At 55.3% G+C, this 18169-nt stretch overlaps 1 protein-coding gene across 1 annotated transcript in view; it reads right to left on the reverse strand.

Moving 5' to 3' along the window:
* Nucleotides 1-18169, reverse strand: part of PTPRN2 (protein tyrosine phosphatase receptor type N2) — a 735412-nt gene that overhangs the window by 272471 nt on the left and 444772 nt on the right. The window contains exon 8 of the mRNA XM_034650176.1: nt 15067-15131. Within this exon, the coding sequence (XP_034506067.1) occupies nt 15067-15131 (65 nt within the window). The remainder of the gene's footprint in view (nt 1-15066; nt 15132-18169) is intronic.

The raw sequence follows: 18169 nt of genomic DNA on the forward strand, positions 1-18169 counted from the left end.
GGCCTCAGGGAGACCCCTGAGCACTGAGGGGTTTCCTGGTGGCCCGCAACACTCAGACGTGGTGAAGACAGGGCACGTGATGGGGCCGGCAATGGGATCCCTTGATGGGCTCAGGCTGCACTACGTTTACTAATGAATGCCTGTTTAATTCAATGTTTTCAAATGCTTGTTGATGTGTAGGGGAAAGTGGAGCCTTCAAGGAAATATCAGGAACACATGCACACTCACGCACACGCACGTGCACACACACACGCACACACAGCAACATCCTGCAGCTACTATCTTTCTTTTTAAAATCGTACATATTTCATTAAGCTTCACGCAGAGTGTCTTCTGATTTATGGTAATTGTCAACAAAAGCAAAAACACAGATGATTTTAACCCTGCAGTAGCTAGGAGTTAACTGGCATGAAATTATGTTGTGTTTTTCTTAAAAAGGAGAGGGAGGGTCCAAAACACTCCATCTCGTTATATGCCCAGGACACTGAGTTAAGCGAGATGCTGGCGTCCAACACCAGCGGCAGCCCGCATAGCGGATCAGAGCAGCACCTGACCCCGCGGACGCCGCACCCTGTGATCCCCGCGTGCTCAGGGCCTGGAGGACTCCAGTGAGACTCATTTCCATATCAAACCCAATTTAGATGAAACGTCTTGGTTAAAAAAAAAAAAAAAGCCAGCGCATCAATAGCCCCTTGATTAGATTTTCATCTCCTGAGCAGACAAATATGAATATTTATTACCATGAATGCAGACTTTCCTCTTTCCATGGCTCTGATCTTGAATATTATCCACTGCTAATTTTTATGAAAATTTGGGCAACATAATGTTTTCACATAAACTGACAGTTCTTGAGATAATCCCGTTATTGTCTGGTTGAAAATGACAGCTTCCGCTTATTCATGTGTTAACGAGGGATTAAATATTGTTTTTCATCCCAATAATCTAAGATGGACTGGAAATTAAAAATTGAACATTGTATATTAGCAGGGCTTTGAGGCCCAGAATTTGTTTGCATTCACTTAGAGAAGATCTGTAAATTAGCAGTTTCACAATCAGGCCCTTTTATGTTACTGCTGAAGGCAGCTTCATAAAACATCACTGACATTTCTAAAATAAATTCATTACTCTATCTGCTGTACACCAAAATGAAAAGGCTCCAACAGTAAATAAGCCACAAAGAAACAGACAACCCTTTGCCAAAGAAATAAAATTGCAACACAATTTACATTGTTTCCATGTCAAGAATTTTCTCAGCCCCCCTTCCCACAAGAGGGGTGTGTCTACACCTCGTGCTGGCCGCCAGTGTTGCTGGAGGAAGGACTCCTGGAGGGTTAGTCACACACGGCCAAGCCACCCTGCTGTGTAGGAGGCTGGGTCTTCCCACCTCAACACCACCACTGGTGAGACCTAATTTATTTGGACCATGTGGTAATTTTTACTTAATTGCTATGGCTGGATGTCAGATCAAACCACGGATTTGATGGGTTTGTGCACAAAACTTGCCCATTATGTTTCTAAAAATGCACACTGTTATTTATTTTTTATCTCCTTTCTTGGCTGGGTAGAATGTTTCACTCTTCCATTGTTCAACATGGTCTAGGAACATAGCACATATATATTTCTTAGACGTTAGCTTGTCTAAACGCTACCTTTTGGAACTAATATGCAAAAGAAACCCAAAGTTTAATCAGACGCTAACAAGACAGATTTGACCATGGGTCAGTGTTACGGGCTGAGTTGTTGCCCCCATCCATATGTTGACCCCTTACTCCCAGGACCTCAGAATGGGACTGTGTTTGAAGATGGGGCTGTTACAGAGATGACTAAGTCGGAATGAGGTCCGAGGGTGGGCACTGACCCAATCTGACTGGCGTCCATGTGAGCAGAGACCAGGACAGACACACTCAGAGGAGGACCAGGTGAGGACGCAGGGAGGGACAGCTATCCACCTGGCGAAGGAGAGATGCCTCAAGCAAACCAACCCTGACCACGCCTGGACCTCAGACTCCGGCCTCCCGGGTGTGACACACTGAACGTCTGTTGTGCGAGGCACCCAAGCGTGGTATTGCTCAGGCTGGTGCAGCAACTAACGGGGTCAGCCTGGAAGCGACGCCTCCGGTTTCTGTCAGACATTCGAGGTCCGTCCGTGAGTGCAGGTGCGGCACGATCACGCGGCAGAGGAAGGACGTTCGTATTTTTAGTGTAGCATTACATCCAAGAGCTTGTCAAAGGAAGAAAGTCACTTCCTAAGAATTACCTTTTTGTTTTCTGCTCTCATTTAGAACAACAGAGCTGTAATTCCATAAAAAGGGTTGTGCACACAGAAGCCTAATAGCCTGTTAGCCAGGTGTTTTTTTGCAGAGGAATAAAAGGTAAAGTTCTGCACATGCAAACTGACGAGGACTTGCCGGTGTCCCATGCCCAGGGCCCTCCACATCCCCCTCCTTCCGAGCAGCTTGGTGCTGCTGCCCAAGACAAGCGGGTCTGGGAGCACCCGCCGTCCAGAGGGTTCCCTGGCACACACTTAGAATGCACGCTATGCCCAGCACCCGCAGAGCTGAGGGGTCCACCAGCAGGACGCACCCCTCCCTCCGCCACCCCCAGTTACTGGCCCACAGTTAGTGCACAGCAGGCTGTGTGTGGCGCCTCCGCGGATGGGTTCTGGGGTGGTGGGGAAGAAGAATGTCCGGTTGGCAACGACACACCTGTAGGACACCGAAGCCAAGTTCTACCTGTCAACCCTCACCCAATTATAAAAATATAAGAAGTAGCTAATCTAATAAAAATAGCGTTAGGGTTACTGTTTGTGCTGACCTGGAAATACGGAATTCTCAGAGGCGCCTGTAGGGGAGACATGTCCGTGTATTTTTCCCTCTGTGAAGTTTGCAGGACAGGCGTGAACCACAAGGACCCCACCCCCAGATCCGGATACTGGTTCTCCTCATTTATCTTTCAGCACCGGCAGACAGGGGTGCGTCTGGGGTGTGTGTGTGTGGTCTGGGGGGGGGGTGTCAAACTAGATTATGAACAGAGAAACAGATCCGGCCAGAGAGCTAACTCTGTTCATACAATCAGATGAGCAAACTACTGTATCCCCTCCCCCAAAGGAGAACAATTCAGTTGTAGGTCAATCAATAATCAATACTGGGGCCTCAAGTCCAGAGGGTGGAGGACACCTGTGATTTTTGGGCACTGTGGATTGAATTTGTGTCCCCCAAAAAGGTAGCTGCAATTTCCAACCCTCACTACCTGTGCATGAAGCCTTATTTAGAAATCAGGTCTTTCAGACATGATCAAGTTAAGATGAGGTCCTACCGGGTGGGGTGGGCCTCAGTCCGCCATGACAGGCGTCCTCGTAAGAAGAGACACACAGAGGAGAAGGGAGCTCAGAGGCAAGGCTGGAGAGATGGGTCCCTGAGCCAAGGGACTCCAAGGATGGCCGGTAATCCCAGGAGCTGGTAGAGGCAGAAAGGACCCTCCCCTGGAGACTTCAGAGGGAGCGCAGCCCCGCCCGCACCTGCATTGTGGACTTCTGGCCTCCAGAGCGGGGAGAGAGCAATTCCTCTGTCTTAATAAGTCCCCAGTGTGTGGCACTCTGTTACAGGGGCCCCAGGACCCTGACACCGAGGTCAGTGGTGATCACAATCCAGGCAAGAGACCAGTGGGCAGCAGGACCTGTGTGCCCGCTATGGGACCCGTGCAGGACAAGGGCATGTTGGAAGTCTAGTCCTGCAGACTGAGGGGGTGGCCCCTCTGGGGTACATGGGGTGCCAGGCTTATTAATGAGGTCCCATCTTTGGGATGCTGAGACTTCACAGGACCGTGTGGCCCCCGTGATGGATTTCGGGGCCTGGAGTGGAACTGTGGAGGCTGGTGTGGACAGCCGCCATGCTAGGCCCAGGAGCCCAGGGAAAGGGAGGGAGGGGCTCTTCCTGCTGTCCCAAAGGACCTGTCAGCTCCCCCATCCAGCAGCGGCCACATCGCCCATCTGCAAGTCATGGTCATTAGATGCGGGTTCACGCATTTACAGCTGGAGGCATGCACCCTGTGATGTAAGCCCTGCTTCAAGGGAATGGCAGCAGGATGGACCCCCTCTCTTACTGCCGGAGGGACGTGCACACACGCTGACACACAGAAAACCCCAGGTCACATGTACCCCTGCCTAACTTGACAACTGCGGCATCGACAGCCCGTCTGTTTTGACATTAGTGTTTTAAATTTAGCATTTGATTTTATTTTGTGTTATATCGATTACTAATTATTTCATATGGATGAAAAGAGGCTTTAAAAAAAAAAGAAACAACCCATGGATTAAGCTCAGAGGAGGTATTCAAATCAGTTGTCATGGAGAGGACGCCGGGACGCGTGGGACGGGAAGCGCGGTGTTACAGAGGGTCCCCTGTAATTTCAGGGTCAACGGACAAAGTGCACACAGTACAATCTGGAGTCAGATACTTTCCACCGAGTTTCCAAGGCCTGGGAATGGCGGTCTGAATGATCCATGGAGAAGGGAGCGGCAGGGCGTCCACCCTGCAGCCAGGGTTCACGGTTCGATTCGCTTCAACGTGTGTTTATTGAGTTTCTGCTGTACGTCAGGCCTCGTGCCGGGTGCTGGGGATGCCGGGCATGATTAAGACACTCGTGGATTTTACTCCGCAGTGCACGGTTACAGGGGGACAGACACGAAATCACATCACTCCGCTCGGCTCTGACGGATGCCATGGGGAGAGATGGGCGGGGGGGATGGGCGCACTTCATTCCCAGGCTGCCGAGGGACCATGTGCCCCCTCAGCCTTGGGACGGGGAGCGTCTGCCGGCCCCTGAACAGTGCCTCCACCCCTCCCGACTTCGGGACCCCTGACCAGGAAGCAGCTTTCTAGAACCCAAGCTCTTGAGCGGAGTGGGGAGGGGAGATGACCAGTTGTCGTGGGCTGACTTGTGTCTCCCCCAAATGATATGCTGGAGTCCTAACTCCCAGCACATGAGGGCGGGACCTTATCTGGAGACAGGGTTGTTCTAGAGGTCCTCATCCAATATGGGGGGAGTCCTTGTGACAGGGGACATTGGGACATGAACACAAGACTGCAGGCAGAGCGGCAGGTGTGGGTGGAGCCCACGGTCCATCAGCCACGGACGGATCCTGGGGAGGACCCTCCCTGAGCACCGCAGGGGGACACCCCACCAAAGCCGTTAGCAGGACTTCTGGCCCCAGAGCTGCGAGACTTGCTCCTGGGGTCTGGGCCACTGGTTTGCGGGGCTCTGTCACAGCCTCCCCAGCACACGGATGCACCGCCCTTCTTCCACTTTCTACCGAAACCAGGCAGGAGCAGGGGGCTCTCAGGTGGACGCCGGTCTGTGGGGACCAGAAGCCAGCTGTGAAGCGCCCCCACAAGGGGACCCAGGGCCTCTGGGATTTGGGCTGGTGCGGCACCACTTACGGACTGAGACACGGGCTTGGGAGTGGGGCTGCCTGGACTGGGACCTGACGGCCACCTGGCCCGCGACCTCTCTCCGTCTCTGAGCTGCGTATGGCTGGCGGCTGGGCGGCTGTGCTGGGAGGAGCCGGACGAGGGTTGGGCTGGTGGGTGTTCCCTCTGGTCTTCTTCACTCTCTTTCAAGCAATTCCAATTCTTACCCTTTGAGCCTTAAAATGGGTTTCAAGAATATTACCTTCTGAGGGCTCTCAGGAGTATCTCTCTAGTTTAGTTTTTAAATGAAAAGTAACTTCTGGGACCACACTGACCGGTTCTACAGAGGAAGCTACAGGGACAGTCTATTAAGATGGACTCCCCACTTCTGACGGGGATGCCGTCCAATCCCAGCCTAGACAACAGCCCGTGAGGAGAACTGTGCCAGGCACACTTTCACAAAAACACAGCTGATGGCGTAAGGAGAAGGTGGGGGGGTGCGGCTGGGGGAGGTGAAGGGCTGCGAGGAGAGGGCGAGGGAGGGGTGCGGCTGGCGGAGGCGCAGGGCTGCCGCTGCCACAGGCAGACACTTCTTATTTCATTTTACGTGACTATTTACTCTGATATTGAATAAAAATTGAATCTGTCACTATGGCAACTGCCGCATCGCATGGCGCCTCTCCTGCCTTAAATCACAAAAAGTATTGGGAAGACATTCATGGCCCATGCGACATGGTACTTCATATAGCATTTCAGGAGAAAAAGACGTTGTTTCATAATAAACTCGTAGTTGTTGATATGTCAAGTGCCATTAATTATATCGAACACACTTCTGTGTGATTTTCTTCACTTTTAAGAAAGAACACAGTATGAGGAACGGCAGTGAGGACTCTGTGTCGGGGAGCCACGTAAATTCCAGTGGCCTGTCCAGTGAAACAGAACAGCTCATCTGGGGGCCGCTCCGCTGAGTACGGAGCAGATTTGGGCAGGCCCTGCCAATATTTTCATGCAATCTCATGCAGAGCTCCCATTTCAAGCACAAACTAAGAATGTCTACAAGGAAACAGGCTTTCCTCAGGACCAACGCACTTTTTGCATCTAGGAGGAAAAAAGTTCCATTTTCTCCAAGAAATGCAGATCAGAACAACCCAGGTGACCTGCGCACCCGAGGACAATGGTGGGGGGCCCAGATCTCTCCAGCACCACCCAGCGCCCCAGCAGACTTCAGCCATGGCTTCTGGCTCACCGACGGGACTGGACAGGGACGCCACACATTCCCTGGGACTGCATTGGCGTGTATGGGTGTGTGTGGGTTTCTGGAGAGAGGTTCCAAGGTTAGCCCTGGGCTTTCAGAGGGCCCATGACGGTCAGTGTCTCCATGCCAGCCTAAGGGCTGGTGGAGGGGAGCCTCGGGGGAGCCACAGGAGGCCACGCCAGCTGAGGAATATCATGGACACTCGAAAACACAAGACCAGCATTTCAAACTCAACTCATGGTGCCTACCCGAGAGACCCCATCCACACTGACAGCGCCATCTTCTCCCACCCAGCCCACTTTCCCTCAAATACTACCGTCCTTTCTCGCACAGACTGGAGTGCGCTGCTCCAGCCCTTCTGACCCATCCTCAGAGCCCACCGCCTCCACGTCATGCTCCCCGGCCTCTGGTTGGAGCCTGCTCTCTGCCCTCCCGGCCTCCTCCATGCACACACACCCAGGGCTCTCCCCCATGGACTTCCAAGTACGTGCCTCGATCCAAACAGCCCGGATAGTTTCAATGACTCACGACGCCCTTCCTGTGCGTGACCCAGTGCCACGGAAGATGTCTGCAAACGTGCCGACTTGAGCCGTTTTCAGCATTCTCTACAGCAATCTGTGGGGTCGACAGGTCAGGAGCCCCAGGGCGTCCACTCGAGGCGGTGCTTCCTCTTGTCTCTTCATGTGTTCGTAAGTGCGAGCATGGACTCCTTCACTTTGGTCACATGTCTTTTCTTAATTAAAATTGTAAAAAGTGGCATCAAAGGTAAAATGACAAAAGACCACACACACTGAGCCACACGCACCTCCCTCCTGCAGGATGAAGGCACGGGCACTGGGGGCGTGAGGCGAGTGCGGACACGGCCTCCCTGTGCTGCCCCTCCAACCCGGTGACCCCAGGATGATTTCCAAGTGAACCAGCGTCATACTGAAGAGACTCCGGGAAAAGGAGAGGACCGCGTGGAATCCCGCCAGCCCCTCCTGACAACGGACCGACACGCGTGCACGTACTCTGTGCAGCAAGCGGCTGCCGTGGCTGTGGTGGCGGCAGAGTCCTCAGAATGGTTTTTAAGAAATCATCAAATTCTGTTTGAGTATTCCGATGTGATTAGTTACCTTCCTATGGTTTTATATTTCGTTCGTTGAGTTTTTGCAAAGGTCCGCGGAGATAAAGCCCTGGGACCGCGACTGCCCAGCGGAGGGTACGCTGTCTGAGCCGTAGGCGCCCGCCGTGTAGATGTCATGTGCTTTCTGCAGGGTAAGTGTATGAGCCTTTGCACATTTGCGCTTTACCACCAAAGCCAGACGACTGCCCCCAAGCAACCCCCGTCACCACTTCTGATGGCGCTCCAGGACCGGTCAGAGCGCCGCCCGTGACCTCCCGACTCAGCATGGGGCTGACGGCGGCTGAATGGCCTTCTGCGGTGCCCTGCGTTCACGGGGTTCACAGCCACCCGCCGGCCAAGTCATGGCCATGCTCCCGCACGCCAGAGCCTCATCAGCTCTCCCGTGAGCCCGTACCAGGCATGAGGAAGGCAGGTCCCCACGCCATCATCGGCATGACGGCTTCCCTCCACCCGACTGTCTGTGGAGTTCTTCCCCCACCCCTGACTTGGGGAGGTTCACCCTGGCGGTCTCATCACACTGTGGGCAAAGGTCCCTCCATGTCAAGTCATCTGGATCCAACCAGAGCATGTGCCTCCCAGAGGCCCCCGGGACGACCAGACGTGGTCTCTGTCAACAGAGGTGCAGCGAGGCCTCAAACGTCCGTCATGCCGCACGGTACCAACCGTCACGCCGAGAACGCCCACAAACTCCAGCAATGGGAGCATGACCGTCGATTCACAGACTTTTAAGGAACTTTTGGGATCAATCTAGTCTTGGCCATGGAATCCTTTCTTTGAACAAAATCATGCCCAGGAGCCCAAGGAGTGACGTAAGCAAGGGAAGCAGAGAGAGCGGGGTCCACCCCTCACCACACTTCCTCAAGAAAGATGCTCACACACCGGGTCCCTTGGGAGACGTACACGAAAACCACACCCGGGGGTGTCTGGGTGGTGCCGTCGGTTCAGCGTCTGACTTGGTTTCAGTTCAGGCCATGCTCTCAGGGTCGTGAAGGGAGCCCTGCTCCCCGCTCGGGCTCCCCACTCAGAGCACAGTCTGCTTGAGATTCTCTCTCCGTCTGTTCCTCCCCACCCCATCCCTGCTCCTTCTCTCTCTCTCTCAAAATAACATAAAACAAAATAATTAAAAAAAAAAAGAAAACCATGCCTAACATTACACTGCACTGAGGATGGGGTTCAGGACACGGTTCCCCCAAATATGGTGCCTGGACATAGAAATATTTCAAGGTAAAGGAGTTAGAGACCATGCCTGAGCAGGAAGGTCTCGGTGATGACCACTTCTTCCTGAGGAAGGTCACAAGACCCTCATGAGACAGGTGCCCTCCCTGGACCCAGAGGAAGGGAGAGCCCATATCTCCCAAACAGAGCAACACAGAGCAGAATCCCTCAGTCTCCCCACGTACTGCCCTTCCTGCACGCTCCTTAACCTACCGTGTTCCCCACCACTGTCCACCCTGCATCAAATCCAGCATAAAATACTGGGGTCTGTTTCTTTGGGTCTTTGTTTTCTTATGTTCCCATGACATGTGCACCTTGTACTGAATATATCTGTGTGCTTTTCTCCTGCTCGTCTGTCTTTGTCGGTTTGACTGTCAGACCCAGCCAGGGACTGTAGGAGGGTTGAGGAAAACTTTCTCCTCCCTACATGAGATGGAAAGATTTCCTTTTTTAGGATCCGAACAGATAGCCATCCCTCTTCTCCATGAATCTGCCAGGTGACGGGGGGGCTCATGGCCGCCCAGGGCAGCTGCTCTGTGGCTGAGCCGCGGCACTCGGTCTGAACCGTGACCACTGTGTGGCGAAGTGTGTGGCCTCCTGTGTCCCCTCACTGGGTTTCTAAGCCTTGGGAGCAAGGCAGAGGCTTGCGGGCCCGCTACGCTCCCGCCAGGTGGGGTAATCTTGCAGCTGTATGTTCGCCAAGCCATCAAGAGATCAGAGAGTAACTCCTTATTTCAGATGCGCTTGTGGGAGCTTGACTATGGGTCTGTCCTCCTGGTGACAATCATCTACGTTATTTTCCTTCTAAATATTTGAGTTTTTCTTGTAATATTATAATTCTCCTTTGGAAGAGGTAGGACTTCATTAATTTGAAGAAAATGCAGACATTTTCGAGATGTCAGAAAGTAGATCCTGTTGAAGGGCATCTCGGCTCCGAGATGCCCTTCAACAGATGACTGGATTAAGAAGCTGTGGTCCATATATACAATGGAATATTACTCAGCTATCAGAAAGAATGAATTCTCAACATTTGCTGCAACATGGACGGCACTGGAGGAGATAATGCTAAGTGAAATAAGTCAAGCAGAGAAAGACAATTATCATATGATTTCTCTCATCTATGGAACATAAGAACTAGGAGGATCGGTAGGGGAAGAAAGGGATAAAGAAAAGGGGGGTAATCAGAAGGGGGAATGAAACATGAGAGACTATGGACTATGAGAAACAAACTGAAGACTTCAGAGGGGAGGGGGTGGGGGAATGGGATAGACTGGTGATGGGTAGTAAGGAGGGCACGTATTGCATGGTGCACTGGGTGTTATACGCAACTAATGAAGCATCAAACTTTACATCGGAATCTGGGGATGTACTGTATGGTTGATTAACACAATATAATAAAAAAAAATTAAAAAAAAAAAAAAAAAAAAAAAAAGAAAGTAGATCCTGAGAAACATCAAAATACCCCCATCTGTTAGGAACGCGTGCGCGTACTGTAAGCCGCTCATTCCCTTTACACTTTGGTTGGAGATACTTCCATTTGGCTTAAAGGGCTTTGATGTGCGTGAGTCACAAGTGCCAGGGAGCGAGACCGCCGGGCTTCCAGCGATCAGCCTCCACGGCGCACGCGAGTCAGGAAGTAACGGACATGCTCGTATCAAATACATTTCAAAAAAACCAGAATCGTCAGAGTCAGGCTGAATACTGCATGAGGCAGTTAACATCAGAGAAACAGACATCGTTAGCTTTTTAAAGTTACCCCCACTTGCCCCCTTTGTTCCCATTTTCACTTTCCAAAACCAGCTCCCGGTCTTCGAGCACCCCTGCCTCCATCAAGGGCGGCTTCTGAATGTGGATGGGTTGGACAGAAGTCTAGGGGAAAGCAGGGGTCCTGGGCTGGAGAACCCACCGGAACAACCTCAGTCAACTTCAAAGTGCGGTAACACCGCCATGCTGGTCTCCGAACCCCTGGCACAGCAATGAAGCCCCAGGGCTGCCAACAGAGGGGCTCCCCGGGGGCGCAGCGGGTGAGGTCTCAAGGTCAGGTTCCAATCGGGGACCCGAGGGCAACAGATCAGGTGGGTGGAAAGGAAGGAGCCAGCGCTGTGGTGGTGGGCTCGCTGGCCCTCCCCACCCGCACCCGGGACCCACAGCCCTGCCCCCACCGACCGAGTCACCAGCAGCCCGCCTGCCAAGGCCGACCCCCATCCGTGTGTGAGAAGGACGGACACCCAGAACGAGCAGAGGGTGATTCCTCCAAGTTTGAATGGTCATCTTCACAAACAGTCCAAGTGCAACTCAGATTTCCATGAGTTGGCTCAATCCAGTGCGTAGACAGTGCGACACGACCCACAGCAACGCCATTTCTGTTTCTAAGACAGGGAGGCTTGGGGACAGAGATGTGCTGGCAGGGGAATCGAGCGTCCTGCTTTGCCCACTTTGTGCAGACCCCCAAGTGCAGAAATGGAGGGGCGAGTGGGGCACAGTGAGCACGTCAGTCTGGAGATCTAAATTTGGGGTCACCGTCCTCGAATAAGAACAAAGCCAAGGCCTGGACGATCCCTTGGGAGGCAGTACAGGGAAGAATGAGAAGACAGTGCCTGGGGCAGTCAGAGACCCGAGGGTCAGAGCAGGGCCCTCCACAGGGCCAGGGCTCCAAAAAGCAGGCGGGACAGCAAAGAGGACAAAGAACCTCAGTGGAGAAAGGGGCGGCTGGCTGTGGCCACCACGAGTCAGACAGCGCTGATGATGGCTTCGTCAAGTCCTGACGGGGCTGACGGGAGCAAGGGGTGAGGTGCTGGGGGGGAACATGCACCAATGGTGAAGGGTTTTGCTGTGAAGGGATCTGGGGTCAGAGGGACTATCTGGTGTCCAGGGGTTTGTATTCAACAGCGTGGGAAATCCTCCAGCGTATTTGTAGCTGATGTAACGAGCCAGAGAAGGAGGCCCTGGTACAACCACAGAAAGCAGGAAGGCAGAGCAGGTGCCTTTCACGCCTGGGGAAGAAGGAGACCCCCACCCTCCTTCCAGCTGGTGGTTCAGATGCCGGAGGGTGCAGGGCTCTGCCCACGCAGCACACGTCAGGATCACAGACTGAGGGTGTGTGTGCTGCACACACGGCGGGGCTGCTGTGCAAGGAGGAAGGAGAACGTTAAAGTGAGTGCTCCGGACGAGTAAGGGCAAGTGAGCATAGACGGACGTGACCGTCTGCGTCTGCGGTCTACGGTCGTGAGTTTGTGGTCCATTGGCAAGGAGGGGATAGGAAAGCCAGGGAGACACCCAGAAATGGGGGGAGCGTGGAAGAGGATGCACATTTGCACTAAAGCACCAACGTTCCTGACAACACCCAGCCCTGCTCCGTATCTGCGGACGGACGGGGAATGGATGAGAGGTAGCGATTCCGCTGCAGGTCAACGACCTGAGGGTGAGCGCATTCGTAGGTCCAGAGGCACGGGGCTCAGAACCCCAGTGTACGAGGGCAGGAGCTGGGACGCAGGGGAGGAAGCCCGAGGGGACGGTGGCATGAGGCTCTCTAGACCGTGGCGTGAAGTTTGTCACGCAGAACGGACAGAGATGGTTTGCCCACCTGAGACAAAACCCGGTGGGGTGATGGGAGGCTGTCTTGAGAGGAGACGGTGAGTCTGATCCCTCCGTGGACCCCAGCTTCCAGGGAAAGGGGAGCTTCATGAGGTGGGAGGTTTTCTATCCTGTTCACTGCCAAGACCGGTCCTTAAACTGCCCGGCACACAGTAGGCACTCAGTGTGTATCTTTAGGATGAATGAACGGTGTGCTAACCTGAGCAGGGTAGGCGTCTCTCGCTGTATACACGTAGAAACCCTAAAGAAAATACATCCACCGAAAACCACACACAACTAAGACCCGAGATTCCAAAACAAATGCAGAAATGAAGACGTGACATGAGGGGGGAAGTCTGCGCCTCACACAGGCCCCAGGTGTCGGGGGCTCGGGCTTGGGCTCGTGTGCACGCGAGGACCCCGTGCACCACCGAGGGGGGGCCCAGAACCCGGCGGGGCGGCTCGTTGAAGAGCAGACACGGGGATGGCGCCACGGCTGGCTGTGAGGGGCCGCGAGCCGGGCCCGCGCCTCCGCCAATCTTCCCGGTAACCCGGCGAGGTGGAGACAGCGAGCACCTCGTGTGACAACGAGGACATGGAGTCCCGTGGGGAGGATGGAGCCTGGGGGAGGCAAGGCTCGGGAAGAGGAGCTGAGGCTGCCAGCGAGCGTGGACAGGAGGGCGAGGCCCCGGGCCCCCACAGATGGGCAGGCCACGGAGGGCAGAGCCGTGGCACGGGCGCACAGGCCAGGTGGAGGCAGGGACCGCAGGAGCAGGGTTTGGCCCAGATGCTGGGGAGGAGCGAGGACACGAGGTCGCGGCTCCCAGACCCCAGTTCCGAGCAGCTCTTTCTCGAGAGGCCACAGCTCGCGTGTCACTGATGACAGTGTTTGCGGCCACGCTGTCCGGCAGCCAGTGTGGCGGGCTCCGGGGAAAGCCGTGCTCGACAGCAGCCAGCCCGTGGGCTCAGCCCTCGCGTGTCCCCTCTTTCCCGAAACCTCAGGAGGCCATGTTTCCTCGGGAAGAGGAGCTCTGGGGTCTCCAGGGGCCAGCCCCAGAGCAGAGCCTGCCAAGCCCACACAGCACACCCCCCAGGGCAGCACAGCCAGCCTCCCCTGCGGCTCACGGACCGACCCTCGTGCAGAGAGGACTCGTGGCGCCAGAGCTTCCTGGCCAGCAGCGGTGTGGACACTCTGCCCGGTCACCTCCCGTGGGAACGACGTGGCACCACAAGGGGTTCCCACCCAACGAGGATGCGATGGGAAAGGAAGGCAGGGGCTTCACGCCTTCACTGCCCCCCAGACGGGCAGCACATCCAGAACCTTCCATCACAACTCAGAACCCCCATCCCATCGGGGCCCTTCCTGCCACTGGCCACTGCGTCTCCCCAGGCCTCAGCCGTCTCCAGCCTCGCCCCTGCTCACTACCAAGACCACCGCCCGCTGCAGTGGGGCAGAGAGCGGGACGTCCTGGCCTGACGCACGCTTCACGCTCTCGGCCCTAGCCAGTGGCAGGGAGTCTCCGTCCCGTCAAGTCTTTGCTGACGAGTTTCTGCCGCTCCCCCCGGCTCTCTGCCTTCGTGTCCCTGGAACACGAGCGTAGGGCACAGGCTGTTTTCCCAGCAAGGCTATTCCTACCTGCCTCCCGCTTGGGAAGCACAGGAGCCCGTTTGTGAAGAACGACTAATTAAATACGTTCTTACTTCAAGAGCCAGGGCTCATGGCTGCCGAACGGGAGATTCCCCAAGAAAGTGGCGCATCTTGGAGTGGCTCTGTGGAGGACGTCTCTCGGGGAGCAAGGAGCACTTATAAATGAGCTGCCCCGTGATAGTTAATTATCTGTAATCGCGAGTGCCGTGAAATCGAAAATCTCAGACTCAATGGCACAGTTGGTCTCCGTCCACGCTGCCTTACGAGTGGCCACATACCACTCCTGCGAGGAAGCACGTCCGTGTCCTGCCTACAATTCATTAAACTGCCCCAACACGGGGAACGCAGGCATCGGCCAGGGTTCCCCGAGGTGACTGCCATCAGCTTTAATTGCTGACGGAGCGGTTGGTCAAGTGCCTCTTTCTGACCAACACAGCCATGTGAGGGCACCACCGCTGCTTGACACAGTCCCGTCACAGAGCGTTCCCACGTGCGTGGCGCCCTATCCCATCGCGTCCTCGGACCCCCGAGGAGAGCCGAACTTCCTTGGCTGGCTCGAGCCCACACTGAGCAACTACAAGACCTCTGAAGAAGGAGGCACGTGTTCTCTGAATTCCAGTGTTTTCCTGACGCATCAAGGAGATGCCGAGCCAGGACTTCAAAGGCAACCAACACCAACGCCACGTGAACCAGGCACTGTGGATGAGCGCCTTCGAGCCACAGGAGGCACCGACCGACCGGCCTTCCCTTACGTCAGCATGACGTCACTCGGCCCGTCCGTGGGCCTGTCCCCCAGCCGCCGACCACGCACATCTCGGAGGGCAGCCCCTCCGCTACTCACCAGCCCGGTTCCAGCGTGAAGAATTTTCAGTCCAGACGCTTTTTCCAGTTTGTCCTTGTTGTCAACTGTGAGGAAAAGTGAGGAAGTACAGGGTCAGCGTGCACAGCTCACTGTTCTCAAGAAACCCTGAGCGTTCTCTACCGAAAAACATTGCATGAAGTCACTGCGCGGACGGCCTGAGTCAACCGCCGAGCTGTGAGCCAGCCTGGAGCTCGTGCAGCCGAGCGTGAGGCCCCGCTCCCCAGGGAGGCAGACGCATGGGCCAGCCTTCCCTGTGCCTTCAGCTTCATGCTCAAACGTCAGCCCAGGGAACTGAGAGACCCGTCGTGAAGACTGCACGAGACGCCCAATGCAGACATTCTTCGCAGACGGCAGAGTCCTATTTTCGAATGATACCTGGTTATTCGGTGTGTTATCATTGGGAAATACGTTCCGTTAACTGGCGTCCTGAGCTCACAAGAAGGGCTCACCGGAAGGCAAGCCTGAGCGTGCGTCTGCACCCCAGCGGTGCTGGGGGCTGCTCTCATCCCTCACCCGTGCCCCCACAAGACACATTCCGTGACGGTTTAGCTCCAGCACAGTCCTCATCCTCTTTTGCTCCTGACTTACGAGGAAGACTTGCAGACAATGAATCACCCTCCAAATCAGACCAAGAGAAATGACCTCTGGAAACAATTAGCAGATGTAAATGAAAACTCAGTAATCCTAATGCCAACACCACAAACCGACCTGCCCCCACTTTGTCGAGAAGAAGTTGTGTCACAAAGCAATTGACCTTACTTTCAAATCTGTAGAAACAGTCTTTCGGATAAAGCCCATGTCATTTTGGAAATGAAAACCAGGAAAAACGGAGTTTTACCGCAGACCTTAAGAACGAGGGGTGCCTTGCCATTGTGGTTAATGCCGAACGAGAACAAGAAAACATTGATTACTTCCACCTCTTACGGTATCCGCCCCCGTTAATCTTGGGTGATGGAATCCTGTCCTGCGCAGGGATGTAAATGAGACGCCGTTGGAGCCCGCCTGCCCCACCTGGGGGCCTTTCGTTGTCTTGTAGGAAGTTTTTCGCTTTGAACAAATGCACATTATTTTTACATGCAGGTAATTATCCCCGCACGGAAAGAATGAGGCAAACACAGCTGCGTGTGGTTCAGAGCCTCACGCTGGGTGCGGGAGCAGCGGGAGGGCAGGGCGAGGCGGTGGCCCAAACGGAAACCCTGAATGGAGGAGGACAGTCTTCGAGAGAGGGTACAAAGCGATCGATTTTAATGTTCTTCTGCGAACAAAGGAAACGCTTTGCTGAATGGCAAGCTACTTTTGGGGGAATAATAATGAGCTCTTAAATAGGCTGAGGAACAGGAAGCATATGAAAACCGAATTTAAAAGTACTCCATCTGCGGCCACTGCGCTGTGACAGACACCCGTGGCCCCGCCATAGCAACGTGGGGACGCAACCCCAGAGTCAGCAAACTGCTACACGGGGGCCGGCGGCCAAGGGTCTCCACCTGCCCCGCGGGGAGGAGGCTGCCAGGACCCTTCTTAAGGAAACCATCCTGCTTGTGTCCCAATGAAACGTCCAGTACGAGGCAGGCGGCCGCTGGCAGGTCTCCAGGCCTGTGTCCACCACACGAGCAGGAGGCCGAATGCTGGCCATTCTCTGCCCGGATGCCTGCTCGTTCACCGATCTGCAGGTGAAGTTCGGACCGTCCTGCAGAGCGGACAAGCCCTACCCTGCGTCCCCGGTGGACACACGCAGCCGTGCCGACCAGTCCCCCAGGCCCAGGTGCTCCTCTGAGCCCCAGGCCTCGGGCAGGCCCTTCCCCACACCAGAGATGCAGTGCCAACGTCTGTTTGCTGGAAGCAGCGTCACCTTCCAAGCACCAAGACCCCAGGTGCCGGGAGGCCTTCCCGGGGACCCCGCCCGCGTCCGGCACGTCTTCGAGCCGTGCTGTGCAGACCCACCACACGCCCACGAACTGTCGCCGTGGCACAGCTGCCTTGTGGTTTTCCGGTGCTCCCACCACCCGCAGACAGGGACGGAGACGCGCGAGCGTGCAGGGAACAGTACGATGAGGTGAACTGGCGGGTACCGGGTCCTTTGTTTTCGACGTCACTTACATGTAAGCGTGTAAAGTGTGATTTTTCACAACCGGCTCACACAATCTCCGGGAACGTGGCAACGAGCCCCAGTGGGCGGAGAACACCGGCTCCACCCCGCGGCGGGGAGCTCTGTTCGTGCCCAGGTTGGGGCCTGATGCGTCGTGATTCCTCGACCGCCTCACGCGCGGACACAGCACCGAGCTGCGTGCCCGCACACTGGCCGTCAGAGCCCGTCTGAGGAGGCCTACCTGTTCCCACTCTTCCCAGATGGTTTTCCACTGCACCTTCCGAACAGCTCCAGAAAGTCCTGGAAGGGACATCGGCTGCTTGGTGGGTTCTTTGCGAAACGCTGTGTCACCAACACGGACGGAAAACCACGGGCAGCGTGTTGGAAAGCGGATCAGGGAAAGCCCGACCGTGGCTGGGCTCAAACGTGTGTCCGCCGTCTGCGCGAGCCGACCTGGCCGATGGCTATGCGACGACGCCTCGGTACGCACAAAGTGACCCCGGTGATTAGAAAGCGTCACGTTACCGTGTACTCGCGGTCCTTGCTATGTCGTAAAACAAAGCAATGCCCTGCGAGACTCGGTGAAGCGCCAGCCCCGTGACGCCCGCAGGCCGCGGGGCAGCAGCACCCGCTTCTCGGGCTCTGGGGGGCGTGTTCGCGCTCATGCACGGTGATGGCCCCGGCTCAGCGCAAAGGAGCCTCCACCCGCCAGAGCCTCTCAAAGCTGCCTGACCTTTTAAAGTGGAGTTCACTCCGTGCACACCCGTCAGCAGCGGAGACAGACAACCCGAGGCACGCAGATGACGCTGCGTGCAGTAAAGGTTTTCCGAAGGGTGCAGGGGCCGCCGCACCCCCTGGACGGAGCAAACCGAAGTGTACGTCAGAACCAAAATAACCGAGTCTGTGATCAAAACCGTAGTAAGACTGCTGCCCGCCAGGCGCATACCAACCTCGGTAAGCCTTAACACCAGCTGGGATTTAGATCATGTGGTCTCC

The sequence above is a fragment of the Ailuropoda melanoleuca genome, chromosome 1 (genome assembly GCF_002007445.2).
Source record: "Ailuropoda melanoleuca isolate Jingjing chromosome 1, ASM200744v2, whole genome shotgun sequence".
In the NCBI taxonomy this organism is placed as follows: Eukaryota; Metazoa; Chordata; class Mammalia; order Carnivora; family Ursidae; genus Ailuropoda; species Ailuropoda melanoleuca.